Source organism: Salmo salar, chromosome 22 (assembly GCF_965601325.2).
Source record: "Salmo salar chromosome 22, fSalSal1, whole genome shotgun sequence".
NCBI classification, from domain to species: Eukaryota; Metazoa; Chordata; class Actinopteri; order Salmoniformes; family Salmonidae; genus Salmo; species Salmo salar.
Window position 1 is genome coordinate 8,760,485 of NC_138312.1, and position 18,621 is coordinate 8,779,105.

General features: G+C 44.0%; 1 protein-coding gene across 1 annotated transcript; it reads right to left on the minus strand.

Moving 5' to 3' along the window:
- Nucleotides 1-940: 940 nt before the first annotated feature.
- On the minus strand, nt 941-18,201 carry LOC106582690 (adenosine receptor A1-like). Its single transcript, XM_014165992.3, has 3 exons — nt 17,053-18,201; nt 5,589-5,883; nt 941-4,790 (listed from the first exon to the last, which is right to left on the minus strand). Exons 1-3 carry the CDS (start codon nt 17,466-17,468, stop codon nt 4,416-4,418), a joined length of 1,086 nt encoding a protein of 361 aa, XP_014021467.1. The 5' UTR covers nt 17,469-18,201; the 3' UTR covers nt 941-4,415.
- Nucleotides 18,202-18,621: the final 420 nt, after the last annotated feature.

Consider the following 18,621-nt stretch of genomic DNA (forward strand, 5'->3'; position numbering starts at 1 on the left):
CTGGATGAAAGGGAGCTCGGCCCCAATGATGCAATGGGCTGTCCGCACCACCCTCTGTAGCGCCATGCGATCGAGGGCGGTGCTATAGCCATGCCAGGCAGTAAGGCAGCTAGTCAAAATGCTCTCAATGGGACAGCTGTCAAACCTTTTGAGGATTTCAGGTCCCATGCCAAACCTTTTCAACCTCCTGTTGCGCCTTCTTCATGACTGTGCATGTTTGAACCATTTGAAGTTAAGTGATTTGCGGGCTCTGGTCCCCCCCCCAAAAGTAGTGCACTATATAGGGAATAGGGTGCCATTTCAGATACAGCCATAGTGTGCTACTAATAGTTCAACAGGTTCCTATCGGTACATGCCGGATACCCCCTTCCCCCGTTACACATCATCATTCCCTAAGCCGATGGGAGATGGTTGAAGTCATTGTTAGTAGTTCTGCCTTCCTTCTAATTCGGAATCCTAAATCACCATTCCGACCTGACCTCTCCATTGTCCTGTTGTCTTGCATCAGGTCAGACAGTACAACCTGTCTTGTCAGTCGATGGACCTTAGTCATGTATTAGGAGTGACGCCATTCTGCTGCATTCTAGAATGTAGAGAGATTAGATCACCCACGGTTACGGTATCGGAACACAGCCACCTGTGGATAGTTAGTTCAGCCTGTGTGAGGTAACATTTCAACCCTCATTTAGGAACATTCCTTGACAGAACTTCCTTACTGTGTGTGGTCAAACTGAGGTTAGGGTCCCCCTCGATTCTGTCGAGGGATAGGGATAGGGTCCCTTCCCCATACCCTCCTTCAGTTCAATCACTGCAGGGTTAGGATCCCTCCCACCACCTCTTTATCCAATCATAATTCTCTAACCAGCAGGCAAATCAACAGAGAAACCATTGTCATGTACATCCTTCTGCTCTAATAATCCAGTATTCACATCCCGACATCTTCACTTACTTACTTTATTGTCCCCATGGGGAAATGTTGTTGCAGTATCATGTACATGACAATACAACAAATTGACAGCACAATATTCATAACAGTCACATCCAAATAAAAAAAGACTAGCCTGCTGGCCTTACTGGGTCGGTAGGAACATCAGCCTGAACTGTTTAGGAGGGATATCACACCTGGCACAAATTATTGTCTAGATTGGTTTTCATGCCAGGGGGTGCTCTATACCTGCACCCAGAGGGGAGTAGTTCTAAGTCCGGGTATAGGGGGTGGCTTGGGTCTAAAATAATTTTATGAGTCTTGCTGAGGGCCTGTCTGTTTGACTCTAAGTACCTTGATTGCTGTGGTGGTAATCCTTCTCAGGATATTTTTCTGACTGGCATTGCCAAACCAACAAACAATACAAAAAGTTGAAATACTCTCCACATTAAAAGATCCCAGCTTTTTTAGAAAGTAGTCTCTGACTCTTTTAGTAGATCAGGTCTGTACATTTACTCCACTGAAGCTTATTGTCCAAGAGGACACCCAGATATCTGTATTCCTCTATCTCTATGTTCTGACCTCTGACAGATGATGCAGAGGTAGGTGTTGTATGCTTCTTGAAGTCTATGCACATCTCTTTGATCTGGTTGGTATTGAGGACCAAGTGTGATTCATCACACCACTCTACAAAGTCATTTAGGACGGGGCCATGTTGTTCCTCATCATCATGCAACAGGCTGATCGAGGCAGTGTCATCAGCAAACTTAACAAGGTGTCTGTCAGGATGGAAACTAGTACAACTATTGGTGTACAAAATGTACAGGAGTGGGGCCAAAACTCATCCCTGTGGGGAGCCTGTGTTGGTGGTGCATATCTCCGACACTCGGGGACCCAACTTGACCCGCTGTGTCATCTGGCTCAGGAAGTCCAACAGCCACAAAACCAGCCCCCCCATCTCAGGAGAAGTCACTTATGAGTCTCTGTGCCAGAATATAAGGCTGGATTGTGTTGAAGGCAGAAGAAAAGTCAACAAACAGAACACTGACATGGGATTTGGCGCCCTCTTGATGTCTGTAGATCATGTTGATGAGAGAAAGAATGGCATCAACTCCTCTGCTGAGCTGATAAGCAAACTGAAACGGGTGGTGCTTCTGGGTGGTGCTGAGAATGACCTTTCACAATTTTCTCAAAGCATTTCATTCCTAAGGCTGTCAAGGCGACAGGGCAGTAGTCATGCAGCAAAGAGGGATTAGATGCTTTAGGAATGGGTATAATTATGGAGTTTTTCCACAATACTGGCACGTGTTGTGTTGGAGCAAAACTCATGATTATGATTGCATTTCCATTATTAGCAGCATCTAAGCTGTCCACGTTGGAGAGCTAAGACAGAATGGCCATATAAGGAATGGAACATGTATGACCAGGGCCTGCTACCATTATAACCTATACAGCTGTCAGATGTGGGTGTTAACAAGCAACAACTGAGATGGAGAGATAATGATAAAGAAAGGTCAAGGGAAGCTATTTTCATATAGAGGGAGGGCACTCTATACGTTATGCAAAGACAGAATCCTATAAAGGCAGGACTCTGTAATATGAACATTTTGTCTTTTCCATGGAGGGGCTCGGCTCTGTTACGTTTGTAAACAAGTCTTTACGTGGAAGGGCTCGGCTTTGCTACCTTGTATTAAAGTCTCATTTGAATTCACAAGTTCTAGTAAATGTGTTATATTTCTGAGTCAATATTCCACCACAGTTGCCGGTCGAGCGAGGATTGGAAAATGTCTGTAAAAACACCAACTATTTGTTTATCACAGTGCTTCAATGTCCACTTATTTTGTCCAGGCCTGGGCTTTTTTGGGCATTACATCCACTGAACAACTTCAAAACATCAGCCTGTTTAACAACAACCCTCTCAAACATTTGTAATGATGCTTCCATTTGTTTGTTTGCTTCCTAAGTCGTCTGATTCAAATCTTGAGAGGAAAACATTCAGTTCATTAGCGTTGTTCTGGCCCTCATGTCTGGCCCAAGGTCAGCATTGGTTTTTCCCCTGCCTATGTGGGTGGCATTAGCCATGTATTTAATCTTTTGCCAGGCTACCCTTGAGTTTCTTGAGGAGAGGGTCCTCTCCACCCTTTGCTTGTTATGCCTCCTTGTCCACCAGTAGCTGTCTTTTGCTCTCACGTTGTACATCTCTTAAAGCCTGTCTATCACCCTCAGCATAAACTGCCTTCTTCCTATCAAGTCGTGATTTTAGATGTTTTGATACCCAAGGCTTATTGTTAGGGAAGATTTTACAGGTTTTAGTAGGCACAACTGACTCAACACAGAGGTTTACATAGTCTGAAATAACATCTGTGAGTTCATCAAGATCAGAGCTGCTGTCCTCAAATACCTCCCACATAGTACAGTCAAAACACCCCTGGAGACGAGTGATACTGTTGTCGTTCCAGATCTGGACAGTTTTAACTGTAGGTTTCTCCCTCTCCAGGAGCTGACAGTAGGTTGGCCGGAGGTAGACAACATTGTGGTCTGATGTCCCCAGGGGAGGTCCGGTGGTGGCAGAGAAAGCATTTGGTATTGTCCCATAGCACAAATCAAGTCTTAGTTTTCCTAGTGTGACATTTCACATACTGGTGGTACGTCGGCAGGACCTTGTGCAAAGTGCTGTTGTTAAAATCCCTTAAAATAAATGTGGGTGCGTCGGGGGAGATGGACTCCAGTTTCTGTGACAGATCATAAATAATCTCTGATGCCTTTGCTATATTATCTTTTGGTTGAATGTACACAACGGTAACAAACAATTGGGGGAACTCACGGGGCAGATGGTGAGGTCGCAGTGACGCAGAAAGCAGTTCAATGTCGGGGGTACAGAGTCTCTCTCTTACCAGGATCCATTTACACCACTGGTCCCTGTGACGGTCAGATCACAATCTGGCCAGTGTGAAGCCAGCTGGCTCCCTGTCTGGGACTCATCCAGCCAAGTCTCAGTAAACGCCAGCAAACAGGCCTCCCAGTATTCATGTTGGAAGCGCAGATTTGCTGATAGCTCATCCGCTTTCCCCCTCAGTGACTGGACGTTGATCAGCAAGGTGGTGGGTAAGGGATGTTTACTGTCTACTACCCTGTTATACTTCTGTCTGATTCCCCTGCGTTTTCCACATTTACATTTTGGTTTGTAATCCACTCGCAGACAATCAGGGATTAGATTGGCCCTTGGGATATCCATTACGTTCGTGTTTGAGTTGCATTGTAGTAGAAACTCTCTGCTGTATTGGATTCCGCTGCCAGCAGCGTTTCCATAACAGTCCTTTAGTACCGAGTATGTGCATGATCAACAAGATCAGTCCAACACCCCACCACTGAAAAGCCATCATTGACAGATGGTTAACAAACAAAGTGTAAAAATGAAAAGCATAAAAGAACGCCACACCAAACTGCGAGATGTGACAGACCCGTGCCCCCTATGACCTTCATCAGCAGATCAGACATAACTGTCATCATCGGTCGCCCTCAACATCCTCTCCAATCTGCGCTTACTCCCTCTCTGGGGCAGCTTGCCTACCGGGTCCCTACACAGCACATACTGCTTCCAGATCTTCCGGAACGCATTCTGGAACTTCTTGATCTGGAATGCGTAGACAATGGGGTTCACAGCAGAGTTGCCGTGTGTGAGCAGGATGGCGATGTTGATGAGAAGCGTGGGCTTGTCACAGTTCGGGCTGAACAGCGTGATACAGTTGAGGATGTTTAGAGGAAGCCAGCTGATAGCAAACAGGAAGAGGACCAGAGCCAATGACTTGGCTAGTTTCAGCTCTTTACTGTAGTAATGGCTGCGGTCTCTGTGGCTCTCCATCACCTGGGGTAGGAGGGAGGGAGAAGAGGATTTAGACTTTAGATTCAGAGGCTGTACATTTCTGTAATGCATACTTACAAGTTAACTGATGATAACTAACATTACATTTTTTGCTTATTCTATTCTAAGTGTGTTTGATTTGCACAACATTGTGTCCTGGCTGGAATGAGTTGACACCTGATTTAGAAACAAATTGACATCTCTGCTCATTATGCCTGTCTAAGCTTTCATCCCTAAGGGGAATAACCTGTTACGCCAAAGGACAGCCAATTTCAATACCCCTTAACCTCCCTCTATCTCCTTCCACCTCCCTGCTGTGCTCATCAAATGCACCCGTTTCATTCATCTGACTCTAGTCTAGTCAGTGACCTTCATGTAACCTGGTCCCAGAACTGTTTGTGCGGTCTTGCCAACTCCTAGGATCATTGTCAGGCCATGTGAGAATGACCATAGGAGTTGGCAAGATCAAGCTAACTTTGGCAAAACTAGCTCAAGCTAACTTTGACAAGACATTGGAAAGACTAGCTCAAGCTAACCTTGGCAAGACATTGGAAAGACTAGCTCAAGCTAACCTTGGCAAGACATTGGAAAGACTAGCTCAAGCTAACCTTGGCAAGACATTGGAAAGACTAAATCAGGCTAATGTTCTTACCGAGCTGGCGTTGGATCATATAATACATCAGCATGGATAATTCTTGCACATATAATAGAGACAATGCACATAGCTCATGGTAAAGAAGATAGGGTTACCCTGTTCTAGTCATCTGATTCTCAAGACAGGTACTCTCAATAGACAGCTACCTTCTTGTTGAGCTGGTGGTGTATCTTGTAGAATATCTCAGCATAGATTAGCAGCATGAGGACGAGGGGCGGCAGCACCCACCCGAAGAAGTTGAAGTAGACCATGTAGTCCATGCTGATGACGTTCTCAAACTTACACATCACTAAGAGGTCATGGGTCACCTGGGAGACGTTGTCCCGGAGACGCTGCCGGTTGTTCCAGCCCAGCATGGGCGTCAGGCCAACCGCTATGGCAACAATCCAACACACCACCACCGCCATGCCTGCACGCCGCCGTGTCACCACATATTTGTAGCTATGGAGACAGGGGGATTAGACAAGAATGAGGAGCTAGAGTATACTGGGTTGGTGTGTGTGTATTGAGCAACAATTGTTGGAGTTTTAGTGCATACTTTTCTGTTTTCCCTGTTTATATGCTTCCAAGTGCTTTCTTTCTGTCACAACCTGATCTGTTTCACCTGTCCTTGTACTTGTCTCCACCCCACTCCAGGTGTCGCCCATCTTCCCCACTTATCCCCTGGGTATATATACCTGTGTTTTCTGTCTGTCTGTGCCAGTTCGTCTTGTTTGTTCAAGTCTACCAGCGTTTTGTGTCTCAGCTCCTGCTTTTTCCAGTCTCTCTTTTCTCACCCTCCTGGTTTTGACCCCTGCCTGTCCTGACTCCGAGCCCGCCTGCCTGACTACTCTGCCTGAGCCTGCCTGCCGTCCTGTACCTTGGCCCCACCACTCTGGATTATCGAACCCTGCCTGCGTTGACCTGTCGTTTGCCTGCCCCTGTTACAATAAACATTGTTACTTCTACACAGTCTGCACTTGGGTATAATTTGAAACTTGCTACTTTCTTGACTTTGAATCAATAGAAGAAATTTGTGTTCTGCACTACAAATCGTTTTCGGAGCAAGCCAAACGTCTGCATCTTGTCAAAAATGTGGTTTTGTCATTCAATGAACAAACCCATGATAGAGTAAATGCAACATGCTCAACATCTTGGCTGGCTGATTTATATTCTGAAAATCACGTCTGTGATTGGCTTGTATCCACCGTGTTTTGCAATCCATGTACTAGACTGTCTACTACCCCGTCATACTCAAGGGACACCTAAATATACCCACACATTTTCTCTCTCTCTCTCATATTTATATATACAAATTGCTTTATTGGCATGACGTAACAATGTACATATTGCCAAAGAGTACTTTGGAAATTAAGTAACTCATTTACAATATTAACGTCATTAAAATAATAATAATAATAATCAAGATTGTCAGCGGGACAATCAGTAACAACAATAATCAAGGGTAAAAAATAACCATACAATGGACAATAAAAATAACAATGGCATAGAAGACACGTGCAGGTTGGTTGGTCTGTCAGACACTGTCCCTCATCTTATACCAGGCAGAGTTAATTTCGTCAGCAAAAATAGTGACTTAAATATCCATCAAACACTGATTTTTCAATGGCAATAGACCCTGAAAACACAGTCTACATCAGCCGGTGAGCTGCGGCGGAGCAAGCGATTAATGTGGGCAGACAAGCTCCGCTCCGACTCAGTATGGGGTCAATTTCACGCCATATGTATTGAATTCAAAATAAAAGAAATCATGTACATGAAAAATAAAGTTGAGAATGTTAACATATGGTGGGTGACGGGTGAAATAATGCATGTTGAAATCAAAAACCAAACAATTGAAAGTAAAATGTATAGAATTGCAAACAAAAATAAGACATCAAAAGCAAAACCCCAAAACTTGTAAGCAAATAATTTTAAAGCGAGAGCAAATCTCTGAAAAAATGTTTGAAAACGAATGCAAAAATAGTTTTCGGTTAAACTTTCCCAATAACCAATCCTATTGAATACATTTTGCCTACGCTCTTGCCTGTATGCACTATCTTTTGGTTACGCTACTCGTATCTTAAGCTTTCGATGTCTGTTTCTTTGCATTCACTGCCAGTCTTTTCGATTGCGAGTTTTGGCATTATTTTTCCGTGAAGGGCGGGGTTTAGAGGGAGGCGTAGACAATGAGTCTCTATTGGTCCGCTAGTTTTGGAGGATCGTCTTATCCCAATTCAATGAACATGATAGACAGGCTTTTTTCAATTGCTTACTTAAGTAGACGGTCTGACGTCACCACCATGCGCCAAATCTTCCCCCCCGTGACAGCATGTTCTGAACATGGCGAACCAGTTAGACCGTCTACTTAAGTAGGCAATAGAAAAAAAGCCTGGTATAGAGGTCCTGGATGGCAGGAAGCTTGGCCCCAGTGATGTACCCAGTCACTACCTTCTGTAGTGCCTTGCAATCGGAGGCCGAGCAGTTGCCATACCAGACAGTGATGCAACCAGTCAGGATGCTCTTGATGGTGCAGCAGTAGAACCTTTTGAGGATCTGAGGACCCATGCCAAATCTTTTCAGCCTCCTGAGGGGGAATAGGTTTTGTCGTGCCCTCTTTCCGACTGTCTTGGTGTGCTTGGACCATGTTAGTTTGTTGGTGATGTGGACACCAAGGAACTTGAAGCTCTCAACCTGCTCCACTACAGCCCCACCAATGAGAATGGGGGCGTGCTCGGTCCTCTTTTTCCTGTAGTCCACAATCATCTCCTTTGTCTTGCTCATGTTGAGGGAGGTTGTTGTCCTGGCACCATACGGCCAGGTCTCTGACCTCCTACCTATAGGCTGTCTCGTCATTGTCGGTGATCAGGCCTACCACTGTTGTGTCATCGCCAAACTTAATGATGGTGTTGGAGTCGTGCCTGGCGGTGGAGTCATGAGTGAACAGGGAGTACAGGAGGGGACTAAGCATGCACCCCTGAGGGGCCCTTGTGTTGAGGATCAGCGTGGCGGATGTATTGTTACCTACCCTTACCACCTAGGGGCGGCCCTTCAGGAAGTCCAGGATCCAGTTGCAGAGGAAGGTGTTTAGTCCCAGGGTCCTTAGCTTAGTGATGAGCTTTGAGGGCACTATAGTGTTTAACGCTGAGCTGTAGTCAATGAATAGCATCCTCCCATAGGTGTTCCTTTTGTCCAGGTGGGAAAGGGCAGTGTGGAGTGCAATAGAGATTGCATCATCTGTGGATCTGTTAGGGTGGTATGCAAATTGGAGTGGGTCTAGCCTTTCAAAGCACTTCATGGCTACAGATGTGAGTGCTACGGGCGGTAGTCATTTAGGCAGGTTACCTTAGTGTTCTTGGGCACAGGGACTATGGTGGTCTGCTTGAAACATGTTGGTATTACCGACTCAGATAGGGAGAGATTGAAAATGTCAGTGAAGACACTTGCCAGTTGGTCAGTGCATGCTTCGAGTACACGTCCTGGTAATCTGTCTGGCCCTGCGGCCTTGTGAATGTTGACCTGTATTAAAGGTCTTAGGCACATCGGCTGTGGAGAGCGAAATCACACAGTCGTCCAGAACAGCTGACGCTCTCATGCATGTTTCAGTGTTATTTGCCTCGAAGCGAGCATAGAAGTAATTTAGCTCGTCTGGTAGGCTCGTGTCACTGGGCAGCTCTCGGCTGTGCTTCCCTTTGTAGTTTGTAATAGTTTGCAAGCCCTGCCACATCCAACGAGCGTCGGAGCCGGTATAGTATGATTTGATCTTAGTCCTGTCTTGACACTTTGCCTGTTTGATGGTTCGTTGGAGGGCATAGCGGGATTTCTTATAAGCTTCTGGGTTAGAGTCCCACTCCTTGAAAGTGGCAGCTCTACCCTTTAGCTCAGTGCGGATGTTGCCTGTAATACATGGCTTCTGGTTGGGGTATGTACGTACAGTCACTGTGAGGACGACGTCAACGATGCAATTATTGGCATTCTCTTGGCATTCTCTCAACCAGCTTCATGAGGAATGTTTTTACAACAGTCTTGAAGGAGTTCCCACATATGCTGAGCACTTGTTGGCTGCTTTTCCTTCACTCTGCTGTCCAACTCATCCCAAACCATCTCAATTGGGTTGAGGTCGGGTGATTGTGGAGGCCAGGTCACCTGATGCAACACTCCATCACTCTCCTTGGTCAAATAGCCCTCACACAGCCTGGAGGTGTGTTGGGTCATTGTCCCCACTAAGCGCAAACCAGATGGGATGGCTTATCACTGCAGAATGCCTTGAATTCTAAATAAATAACAGACAGTGTCACCAGCCAAGCACCCCCACATCATCACACCTCCTCATCCATGCTTCATGGTGGGAACCACACATGTGGAGATCATCCTTTCACCTACTCTGCATTGGAACCAAAAATCGCAAATTTGGAATCATCAGACCAAATGATAGATTTCCACTTTTCTAATCTCCATTATGACCATGAAGGCCTGATTCACGTAGTCTCCTCTGAACAGTTGATGTTGAGATGTGTCTGTTATTTGAAATCTGTGAAGCATTTATTTGAGCTGCAATATCTGAGGTGTAGTTAACTAATGAACTTATCCTCTGCAGCAGAGGTAACTCTGGGTCTTTTTTTCTTGTGGTGGTCCTCATGAGAGCCAGTTTCATCATAGCGCTTGATGGTTTTTGCGACAGCACTTGAAGAAACTTTCAAAGTTCTTGAACTTTTCCGCATTGACTGATCTTCATGTCTTAAAGTAATGATGGAGTGTCATTTTTCTTTGCTTATTTGAGCTGTTCTTGCCATAATATGGACTTGGTCTTTTACCAAGTAGGGCCATCTTCTGTATACCACCCCTACCTTGTCACAACACAACTGATTGTCTCAAGATGGAAACAAATTCCACAAATTAATTTTAACAAGGCGCATCTATTAATTGAAATGCATTCCAGGTGACTACCTCATGAAGCTGGTTGAGAGAATGAGTGTGCAAAGCTGTCATCAAGGCAAAGGGTGGCTACTTTGAATAATCTCAAATATAAAATATATTTTGATTTGTTTATCACTTTTATGGTTACTACATGATTCCATGTGTTATTTCATAGTTTTGATGTCTTCACCATTATTCTACAATGTAGAAAATAGTAAAAATAAAGAAAAACCCTTGAATGAGTAGGTGTGTCCAAACTTTAGACTGGTACTGTATTTGTGGCTGGAGGCAAGGTACATACGGGGAGACAGAATGTTTGCATAAGGGTGTTAGTTGCAGAGTTTGGCAGGACCGACATCAGTGTATTCTATGGAGTCCCAAAAACCAAGGCTTTAATGTTATAGGCAATTGGGAGAGCAGAATAGAATGTGACTGGGGCGGAGATCTGTGTGGCTCATAAATTAAGGAAGTAGGTAATAGAGTCTCTGGGGAACGATACCCCTCTGTGTATAGTGATACAGGAGATATCTCATAGTAGAGGAAGGACAGCTAATTGTGCACGATATGCATGCATGTTAACATTAGAAGCCTCCTCCCAAAGTTTATTTTATTCACTCCTTTAGCACACTCTGCCTACCCGGATGTCCTAGCCGTGTCTAAATCCTGGCTTAGGAACCAAAAAACCCTAACTACAACATCTTCCGACAAGATAGAACTGCCAAAGGGGGCGGTGTTGCAATCTACTGCAGAGAGAGCCTGCAGAGTACCCAATCAGTTCCCACTTCTACTTTTACAAATCCACCTTTCCAGAAAAAGTCTCTCACCGTTGCCGCTTGCTATAGACCACCCTCTGCCCCCAGCTGTGCCTGGACACCATATGTGAACTGATTGCCCCCCACCTATCTTCAGAGCTCGTGCTGCTAGGTGACGTAAACTGGGACATGCTTAACACCCCGGCCATCCTACAATCTAAGCTTGATGCCCTCAATCTCACACAAATTATCAATGAACCCACCAGGTACAACCCCAAATCCGTAAACACGGGCACCCTCATAAATATCATCCGAACCAACTTGCCCTCTAAATACACCTCTGCTGTTTTCAACCAAGATCTCAGCAATCACTGCCTCATTGCCTGCATCCATAATGGGTCTGCGGTCAAACGACCACCCCTCATCACTGTCAAACGCTCCCTAAAACATTTCAGCGAGCTGGCCTTTCTAATCGACCTGGCCCGGGTATCCTGGAAGGATATTGACCTCATCCCATCAGAGGATGCCTGGTTATTCTTTAAAAGTGCCTTCCTCGCCATCTTAATAAGCATCCCCATTCAAAAAAATGTAGAACCAGGAACAGATAAAGCCCTTGGTTCTCTCCAGATCTGACTGCCCTTGACCAGCACAAAAACATCCTGTGGTGTTCTGCATTAGCATTGAATAGCCCCTGTGATATGCAACTTTTCAGGGAAGTTAGGAACCAATATACACAATCAGTCAGGAAAGCTAAGGCTAGCTTTTTCAAGCAGAAATGTTCATCCTGTAGCACAAACTCAAAAACGTTCTGGGACACTGTAAAGTCCATGGAGAATAAGAGCACCTCCTCCCAGCTGCCCACTGCACTGAGGCTAGGAAACTCTGTCACCACCGATAAATCCATTATAATTGAGAATTTCAATAAGCATTTTCTACAGCTGGCCATGCTTTCCACCTGGCTACCCCTACCCCAATCAACAGCCCTGCACCCCCCACAGCAACTCGCCCAAGCCTCCCCATTTCTCCTTCACCCAAATCCAGATAGCAGATGTTCTGAAAGAGCTGCAAAATCTGGACCCCTACAAATCAGCTGGGCTAGACAATCCGGACCCTCTCTTTCTAAAATTATCTGCCGAAATTGTTGCAACCCCTATTACCAGCCTGTTCGAACCCTCTTTTGTATCGTCTGAGATCCCCAAAGATTGGAAAGCTGCTGCGGTCATCCCCTCTTCAAAGGGGGAGACACTCTAGACCCAAACTGCTCTAGACCTATATCTACCCTACCCTGCCTTTCTAGGGTCTTCGAAAGCCAAGTTAACCTGTTTGGGATAGGGGGCAGTATTTTCACGGCCGTATAAAAAACGTACCCGATTTAATCTGGTTACTACTCCTGCCCAGAAACTAGAATATGCATATAATTAGTAGATTTGGATAGAACACACTCTAAAGTTTCTAGAACTGTTTGAATGGTGTCTGTGAGTATAACAGAACTCATATGGCAGGCCAAAACCTGAGAAGATTCCATACAGGAAGTGCCCTGTCTGACAATTTGTCGTCCTTCTGTAGCATCTCTATCGAAAATACAGCATCTGTGCTGTAAAGTGACATTTTCTAAGCCTTCCATTGGCTCTCAGAAGGTGCCAGAAAGTGTAATGGGGTGTCTGCAGTCTCTGGGCGAAGTACAGCAGCTCTGTTTGTGAGTGGTCAGGCTGGGAACAGTGACACTGGAGATGCGCGTCCACGAGACTACTCAATTTTTTTCTTTCAGCCTTTGAATGAATACAACATTGCCGGTTGGAATATTATTGCTATTTTACGAGAAAAATAGCATAAAAATTGATTTTAAACAGCGTTTGACATGCTTCTAAGTACGGTAATGGAATATTTTGAAATATTTTGTCACGAAATGCGCCCTTCGGATCGTGACCTGAACGCACGAACAAAACGGAGGTATTAGAATATAACTATAGATTATTTGGAACCAAAACAACATTTGTTGTTGAAGTAGAAGTCCTGGGAGTGCATTCTGACGAAGAACAGCCAAGGTAATCCAATTTTTCTTATAGTAAATCTGAGTTTGGTGAGGGCCAAACTTGGTGGGTGTCAAATTAGCTAGCCATGATGGCCGGGCTATGTACTCAGAATATTATAAAATGTGCTTCGCCGAAAAGCTATTTTAAAATCTGACACCGCGATTGCATAAAGGAGTTCTGTAACTATAATTCTTAAAATACTTGTTATGTTTTTTGTGAACGTTAATCATGAGTAATTTAGTAAATTCACCGGAAGTTTGCTAGTTCTGAACATCACATGCTAATGTAAAAAGCTGTTTTTTGATATAAATATGAACTTGATTGAACAAAACATGCATGTATTGTATAACATAATGTCCTAGGAGTGTCATCTGATGAAGATCATCAAAGGTTAGTGCTGCAATTAGCTGTGGTTTTGGTTTTTGTGACATATATGCTTGCTTTGAAAATGGCTGTGTGATTAATTTTGGCAGGGTACTAATCCTGACATAATCTAATGTTTTGCTTTTGCTGTAAAGCCTTTTTGAAATCGGACAATGTGGTTAGATTAACGAGAGTCTTGTCTTTAAAATGGTGTAAAATAGTTCATTGTTTGAGAAAATTGAATTGTGGTATTTTAGTTGGTTTTGTATTTCGCGCCGTGCGATGCCATTGGCTGTTGGCTAGGGGTTCCGCTAGCGGAACGTCTGTCCTTAACATGTTAACAAACAGATTACCGACCATTTCGAATCCCACCGTACCTTCTCCGCTATGTAATCTGGTTTCAGAGCTGGTCATGGGTGCACCTCAGCCACGCTCAAGGCCCTAAATGATATCATAACCGCCATCGATAAGAGACATTACTGTGCCGCTGTCTTCATCAACCTGGCCAAGGCTTTCGACTCTGTCAATCACCACATTCTTATCGGCAGACTCAACAACCTCAAATGATTGCCTCGCCTGGTTCACCAACTACTCCTCTGGCAAACGGAAGAGTGTCCTCCCCTCCTCGACAGCCCCCTCCTCCTTTCGTCAAAGATATTCATGTGTATCCTATCACGGAAGAGTTTTGAAATCTGCCACACCCCCTTTGAATCAGCTTTTGTTTTGCCAGAGGACAAAAACATGCACACGTTTAAAAACAATATGCTACTTATTGTTTTATCTATAAAATGTCTTGCACAACTAACTTCATTTGTTTTGAACACTTTACACATTTATTTTGGGATCCACCTCTGTAAACATAATTTGCCTAACGACGCGCGAGTGCAGAAGCACCGTCTTATTTCAAGCCTGCACATTTCCAATAATATGTACACTCTCCTTGCCGACTCTCCTCGATTTAACTTTGACCTTTTTCAAAAGGAGGAGAGTGAGAGAGGACGGAGGAGAGAGGACGCAGAAGGTGAGCGAATTGATAAAAGACATGTGCCTGTCTGGCAAAACTGTCAATGGACTGTGTAGTTGCAGCTACATTGAGCTCCAAAAGTATTGGGACAATGACAAATGTTTTGTTGTTTTGGCTCTATACTCCAGCACTTTGGATTTAAAAATGATACAATGACTATGTTAAAGTTAAAGCTTTAATTTCAGTCTCTTTTCATCCATATCAGGTGAACCGTTTAGAAATTACAGCACTTGTACAGTGAGGGGAAAAAAGTATTTGATCCCCTGCTGATTTTGTACGTTTGCCCACTGACAAAGAAATGATCAGTCTATAATTTTAATGGTACGTTTATTTGAACAGTGAGAGACAGATCAACAACAAAAAAATCCAGAAAAACGCATGTCAAAAATGTTATAAATTGAATTGCATTTTAATGAGGGAAATAAGTATTTGACCCCCTCTCAATCAGAAAGATTTCTGGCTCCCAGCTTTCTTTTACACAGGTAACGATCTGAGATTAGGAGCACACTCTTAAAGGGAGTGCTCCTAATCTCAGCTTGTTACCTATATAAAAGACACCTGTCCACAGAAGCACTCAATCAATCAGATTCCAAACTCTCCACCATGGCCAAGACCAAAGAGCTCTCCAAGGATGTCAGGGACAAGATTGTAGACCCTACACAAGGCTGGAATGGGCTACAAGACCATCGCCAAGCAGCTTGTTGAGAAGGTGACAACAGCTGGTGTGATTATTCGCAGATGGAAGAAACACAAAAGAACTGTCAATGTCCCTCGGCCTGGGGCTCCATGCAAGATCTCAACTCGTGGAGTTGCAATGATCATGAGAACGGTGAGGAATCAGCCCAGAACTACACGGGAGGATCTTGTCAATGATCTCAAGGCAGCTGGGACCCTAGTCACCAAGAAAACAATTGGTAACACACTACGCCGTGAAGGTCTGAAATCCTGCAGCGCCCGCAAGGTCCCCCTGCTCAAGAAAGCACATATACATGCCCGTCTGAAGTTTGCCAATGAACATCTGAATGATTCAGAGGACATCTGGGTGAGAGTGTTGTGGTCAGATGAGACCAAAATGGAGCTCTTTGGCATCAACTCAACTCGCCATGTTTGGAGGAGGAGGAATGATGCCTATGACCCCTAGAACACCATCCCCACCGGCAAACATGGAGGTGGAAACATTATGCTTTGGGGGTGTTTTTCTGCTAAGGGGACAGGACAACTTCACCGCATCAAAGGGACGATGGATGGGGCCATGTACCGTCAAATCTTGGGTGAGAACCTCCTTCCCTCAGCCAGGGCATTGAAAATGGGTCGTGGATGGGTATTCCAGCATGACAATGACCCAAAACACACGGCCAAGGCAACAAAGGAGTGGCTCAAGAAGAAGCACATTAAGGTCCTGGTGTGACCTAGCCAGTCTCCAGACCTTAATCCCATCGAAAATCTGTGGAGGGAGCTGAAGGTTCGAGTTGCCAAACGTCAGCCTCGAAACCTTAATGACTTGGAGAAGATCTGCAAAGAGGAGTGGGACAAAATCCCTCCTGAGATGTGTGCAAACCTGGTGGCCAACTACAAGAAACGTCTGACCTCTGTGATTGCCAACAAGGGTTTTGCCACCAAGTACTAAGTCGTGTTTTGCAGTGGGGTCAAATACGTATTTCCCTCATTAAAATGCAAATCATTTTATAAAATGTTTGACATGCGTTTTTCTGGATTTTTTAAATTGTTATTCTGTCTCTCACTGTTCAAATAAACCTACCATTAAAATGATAGACTGATAATTTCTTTGTCAGTGGGCAAACGTACAAAATCAGCAAGGGATCAAATACTTTTTTCCCCTCACTGTACATAGTCCCCCCATTTTAGGGAACCAAAAGTATTAGGAAAAATTAACTTATGTGTATTAAAGTAGTAAAAAAAAAAGTTAAGTATTAGCACTCAATGACTACATCAAGCTTGTGACTCTACAAATTTGTTGGATGCATTTGCTGTTTGTTTTGGTTGTGTATCAGATTATTTTGTGCCCAATAGAAATGAATGGTAAATAATGTATTGTGTTTTTGTTTTTTTGTCACATTCAGGATTATACGTAATCATAGTAGTTTCCACATTATTGTAGAAGTGTTTAGAAACATATTCTATTCTTATTTACAATTAAAGTGACTCCAAAATGACGCAATACATTCTTTACAATTCATTTCTATGTACCCTAAAATGAAAGCAAACAGTCTGCACTTTAACCTAATAGTCATTGTATCATTTCAAATCCATAGTTCTGGAGTACAGAGCCAAAAACAGAATTAAAAAAGTTACTGTCCAAATACATTTGGAGCTTACTGTAAAATAGGCTGAGTAGCCTGTTCAGGCAATCTGCAACAAAATAGCCTATACTGCACAATATCTCAAATCCCACTGCCAACACACAAACGAGACGAATGTTTGACCTACTGACCATGGCAAAGAAAGCATGCAAACAGAGACAAAAAAAAAAACTCAGCAAAGCACAATATTCCCACTTTCTCTCTCTCTTATTATTTATTACCTCATGGGTATTTTCACCCTCAGGTAACGGTCGAAAGCGATGGCCAGCAGCGCGAGGATGGAACTCTGCGTGAGCACCAGCACGATGCACGTGACCAGCAGGCAGCTGTAGAAGTGCGTCTTGAAACCGATGTTGATGGTGACGGCCAGCGGGATGACCAGAGCCCCCACCGCAATATCCGCCAGAGCCAGAGACACAATGAAACAGAAGGTGGTGTCTCGCAGCGAATGGTTGATCCGCACCGCCCAGATAACCATCACGTTTCCGATCACCGAAGTCACTGAGATGATCACCTCCAACACGATGTAGATGGCTTGTTCGGGCAGCAGACCAGACTGCATCGTGCGGTTAGCCTGGTCGGTCCTGTTGTCTGGTGCTGCTATTATCTCAGAAAGAGAGAGTGGAGAAGTTCTCATATTCCTTTGTGGAATTCGGAGAGCCGTTGGAACTCTTCTTTAGGCCTGAGCATGGTGTTCTGTTGTTCGATCCATAGGAGGATATGCATCTAGAAAATATTGGTTGAAGAGTCATTTTTGGGCCTGCATTACTGGGCAGAATGTGGACCTTGGCTTGGACACATCATGCACATTGTGGTTTTAGTGAAAGTCTGGTGTCCCACTCGCCAAAAATGAGAGGGAACAATTTTGCCAGAGAATGTGTAATTGAGTCACACTGGCCACATAGGTCCTCAATTCAGTTCGCATCACCACTAGTCGTCATCTTTAGTACGAATAGAAAATAGAAAAATAAAATATATGACGCTGGTGTCATAAACGGAGAAAGCTGTCAAGGAATAAAAAAAATATAAATATGTTTAGGCTACATATTTCCGGAACGTTTAATCAGATTATTACCCCATTCACCTCTCATCCGTTCGATCGTTATATTCCGGTTCTTTTTACCAAAGGTGTTCCGCGTAGAATCCAGTATTCTTTGCCAAAACCTAAGTTTGCTCACAAACGCAGAGTAGAGTGTTTTTTAAAGGCTACAGCGGCAACTGTCCCGAACTCAGACACAGGATGCTGACTGACGGTATGATCAGCTCCAAAACAATCTCTAGTAATTGTGGCGAGGGAAATGTCTTTTCCCCGTTCTCTGTACTTTCTGTTAAATCGTATGCGCCGGCGGACATCTATGCAGAGTGACAGTGCACACTGTCCACAAAATGAGGTGGAAACTGAGTTGCACTTCCTTGACCGCCTGCCAAATGTATGACCATATTAGCGACCCATATTTCCCGCAGATTACACAGACCCACAAAGTATTCGAAAACATCCCCAATTTTGATAAACTCCCATATTTATTGGGTGAAATACCACAGTGTGACATAACAGCACAAGAAAAAGGCAACCAGTGAAGAACAAAAACCATTGTAAATACAAACCATAGTTATGTTTATTTATTTTCCCTTTTGTACTTTAACTACCCTCTGTAGTGCCGTTTGTACTTCTTGCACATAGTATGACATTTGAAATGTCTTTATTCTTTTGGAACTTTTGTGAGTGTAATGTTAATTTGTATTGTTTATTTCACTTTTGTTTATTATCTACTTCACTTGCTTTGGCAATG